At 42.8% G+C, this 3,684-nt stretch overlaps 1 protein-coding gene across 2 annotated transcripts in view; it reads right to left on the bottom strand.

The window, feature by feature from the left end:
• Positions 1 to 590: 590 nt before the first annotated feature.
• The window catches only part of LOC107110651 (neuronal migration protein doublecortin-like), a 38,741-nt gene continuing 35,647 nt past the window's right edge, over positions 591 to 3,684 (bottom strand). For both annotated transcript variants that reach the window (XM_015411449.1, XM_015411450.1), the window contains exon 3: positions 591 to 879. In XM_015411449.1, coding sequence (XP_015266935.1) covers positions 823 to 879 — 57 coding nt within the window. In that variant the 3' untranslated portion in view covers positions 591 to 822. The remainder of the gene's footprint in view (positions 880 to 3,684) is intronic.

Below are 3,684 nucleotides of genomic sequence, written 5' to 3'. Positions count from 1 at the left end.
CGGCAGTTAAAATAACTTCATATCAGCCAGACCATTATTTATTGCCAGTTATATATTATCATCTTTTTTAAAAAAATCAAACACAGCTGAAATATCCTTGTGCATTTATTAAAACATACCCTATTGTCCAATCTGAGAGTAAAATTACTATTTATGAAACTCTTTACTGAGCATTTCGTGATAGTTTAACAACCTCACTCTGTCTTGGCATCTTTTAAAGATGGTGTCAACAGATTTCTCTCCCTATTGGCCTTGAGTAGCAGAAATTGGCATCATACACTAGGCAGGTGTGAACTCTCGGCAAGACAAAATGGGAAACGTGTCCGCTTCTGCAAAACTGCTGCTGGTTTTCATCAGTATTTAGGGGAAAGGTGCTGGTGGCTAGAAACGTTTCCATTTTGGCCTTAGGACAAAATTAGAACATTTGCTATCAGGATTATGACATGTGCTAATGCAAAGCTTGTACCAAAGAAGAAGAAGTCACCTTCCCTGCAGCCAAACATAAATGTAGCACCCCAGAATAGAGGAAGAGACATCCAAAAGGGCACGAGATGAAGGTCACCCTGATTTCAAATTGCCAACGGTGGCCATTTTGCTCTATTATGAAGTTACGCGTATCATGGTATCCCTTTATCTCTGTTGGTTGATAGGTGTTGGTTTGTGGCACAGAGGATAAACCATAAGGGGAGGGGAAAGACATAACTTTGTGTCCTTGGATTGGTTTGCAAGCACCAGTGACCTCTCTGCTCCCTTTTTGGCAGAAGGACTGCACTGCATCTAAAACAGAAGCGTGTATTATACACACGGGACATCTGGGTTTCTTTACATGGAGTCTCCAAGAGAGTCAGAATCATCCAAGGACAGAGGCAGGTACAAGTCCTGTCAGAAGAAAGAAAGAGTGTTAACTCCCCCCAATTGGCCTCTCCGGCATTAACAAGCAATTACTTGTGTGGGATTGAGACTTGCATATATGAAAATATTTTATGTACATTGCTCCGCCCAGTCAAGTCTACTGTATTAGCCAGGTTCCCCCAGAGTCTTAAGCACAGAAGAGCTTTTTCCAACACCTGCTTTCTGAGATCATTTTCAACTGGAGATGCCAAGGATTTAATCTAGGATGTTCTGCATGAAACACAAGGTAGTTTATTCCCTCTCTCGGGGGAACTCTGGAAGTTACAGTTCATGGAACAGATGGAGGGGAAGGACTAGGAAACTTTTAACGATGAATTCTCAGTACCTTACCAAGCTACATTTACCAGAATTCATTGGGTTCAAACCGTGATGTAAAATCAATGCAAGTTTGTAGCACACACAGGTCCTCAGGTTCACTGAATTTCATGGGTACAGGGAAAGTGTCATCGCCATGAGCTGAATGAAGTGTTTGCAACATTATTCTTGTTTATTATTTCTAAACTCCTTTTCTGCAGAGTACCCAAAGCATGAGAAAGCAAGTAACAAATGAACAGAATACTCTCCTCCTCAACTGGGTAAAACATAAACTCCCCCCCATTTTTTAAATCTACAGCCCAATATATCTATGACATCAGACAGAAAATAAATTGGCAGAAGAGAGGATGATGCTGGAAGGCAGGCAGGCATTTAAGCATATTTTGGATTAATTTACAGTACTGCAATGGGCTGCTTTTATTTTTGAAAATTCTTTTTGTACTTCCTCTAAATTGCAACTGAAACTCATTTTATAAGAAGGAATTAAATGTTAAAATATTAGGAAAGATGCACGATAAAATTCAAGAATTGCAATTCGACAAACTGGCACCACTCTGCTTTCAAAAGCATAGCAGAAATGGAACATTCTCTGTGCTGCGGTGGACCTTTTTAATGAAAGGAACCTGAACAAGGAATCCCCCCAAGATTCTCATCGCTAAGGGTGGGCTTGGGGATCCATCATCTAGAAGGCTATATGTGAAACAGAAAGAGGCGAGAGTTCCCCGTTTCAAACATCTTAAATGTATCTAGATAAAAGCTTATTTTAATCAGCCTTGCGTATATTAACTGGAACTCTAGCCATACCATCCGCTGAAGCCACAGCTGTTGCAACTGTCCGAGTGGTTATTTGGGATGGTGGTATTGGACAGACCTCAAAGCAGCAGTGCAATCTGGGAACTGTGCCCAACCATCCTGTGCCATGGATGCTGGATCACATCCGAGAACTGAAAGCAGCATTCCAGAATCCTCTGGAAAGATCCTAGAATACAGCTTTTGGATGATAAGAACACAGTGGCTTTAGAGAACAAAATGTTTGGTGTAGCCAGTTTGGTGTAGTGGTTAAGTGTGCGGACTCTAATCTGGAAGAACCGGGTTTGATTCCCCCACTCCTCCACTTGCACCTGCTGATGTGACCTTGGGTCAGTCACAAGCTCTGGCACAGCTGTTCCTAAAAGAGCAGTTTGTGTCAGAGCTCTCTCAGCCCCACCCACCTCACAGGGTGTCTGTTGTGGGGAGGGGAAGGAAAAGGAGTTCGTAAGCCACTCTGAGACGCCTTTGGGTAGTGAAGGGCGGAGTATAAATCCAATCTCTTCTTCTTCTTCGTCTTCTTCTTCTTTTGCCTAGAGTTGCTAGACCAGCAAACTGGCAGTGAAATCTTGAACAGAGTTTACCCCCCTTCTAAGTGCATCAAAGTCAATGGGCTTAGAAAAAGCCTTCTAGGACTGCACTGGAGATATCTGTTTTCTTTTTATGTCTCCTGATGTCGACAGTGGAATATGGTGGGAGGGAAACAGTGGCCAGTGGGGCCTGTATCTTTACCCTGCAGGCACTGGGATCGAGATCAATGCCATATTCCTATTCAGGGCACTGAAGCGGCACCGTGGTGATCCAGCTTCCGTCTCAGCACTTGCCAGTAAGGATGTCGGCTTTCCTGCTCCTTGATCACCACTCCGGCAGCGGCCAAGCAGTACTTTATTTATTTAGAATGTTCAAAAAAAAAATCGTGCTCAAGGCAGCTAACTATAAAATAAACAAGCGACAATGAGTTCTAAACCATTTAAAATATTAATAAACCCCCCCAGCGATAAAATTTAATAAAACAGTGAAGGAGTTAAAATACCAAAAGTGGCTATAAAATTATCTCAAAGCCTGGTTGAAGGGACTTTTTTTTTCCAGCCGCACACAAAAGCTTATACCCAGAATTAAACCTTCGGTCTGTATCAGTGAACAAGGAATTTCACATTACCCTTTTTAACCCATTTTGAAGCTGTTTTTGATCCGTCATGGAGTAAACTGGTATAGGGCTGCCATTTCACACATGGCTTTCCCCTTCCAGTAAAAAGCTGGATCTGAAGTGGTTTGCCATTTCAGACTGCACCACTTTTTCCTACTCTCCCGGTTCAGATGCGCTTTTTCTCGCTGTTTTTCACCCGCGCGGGCGATCTCCGCCTTTTTTTAACGTTTGCTTTAGAGCGCTATAGCGCTATAGCGCTATAACACAACACTCGAGGCACTCCAATGGGGTTGATATAATACTCTTGCATTATGGCGTTATACCATTATAGCGCTATAGCGCTATAAAGCGAACGTTCAAAAAAAAAGAGCAAAACCGGAGATTGCCCGCGCGGGCGAAAAACAGCGAGAAAAAGCGCATCTGAACCGGGAGAGGAAAGTGAAGACTACTTGGAAGTGGTTGACAGGTAAAATGCTTCAGCCCCGTTTCCTAAATGGGACAGA

The sequence above is a fragment of the Gekko japonicus genome, unplaced genomic scaffold, assembly GCF_001447785.1.
Source record: "Gekko japonicus isolate JY-2015 unplaced genomic scaffold, Gekko_japonicus_V1.1 scaffold3965, whole genome shotgun sequence".
Lineage (NCBI taxonomy): Eukaryota > Metazoa > Chordata > Lepidosauria > Squamata > Gekkonidae > Gekko > Gekko japonicus.
The sequence above is the reverse complement of the archived record's forward strand: the minus strand, read 5'-3'. Positions and strand labels throughout refer to the sequence as shown.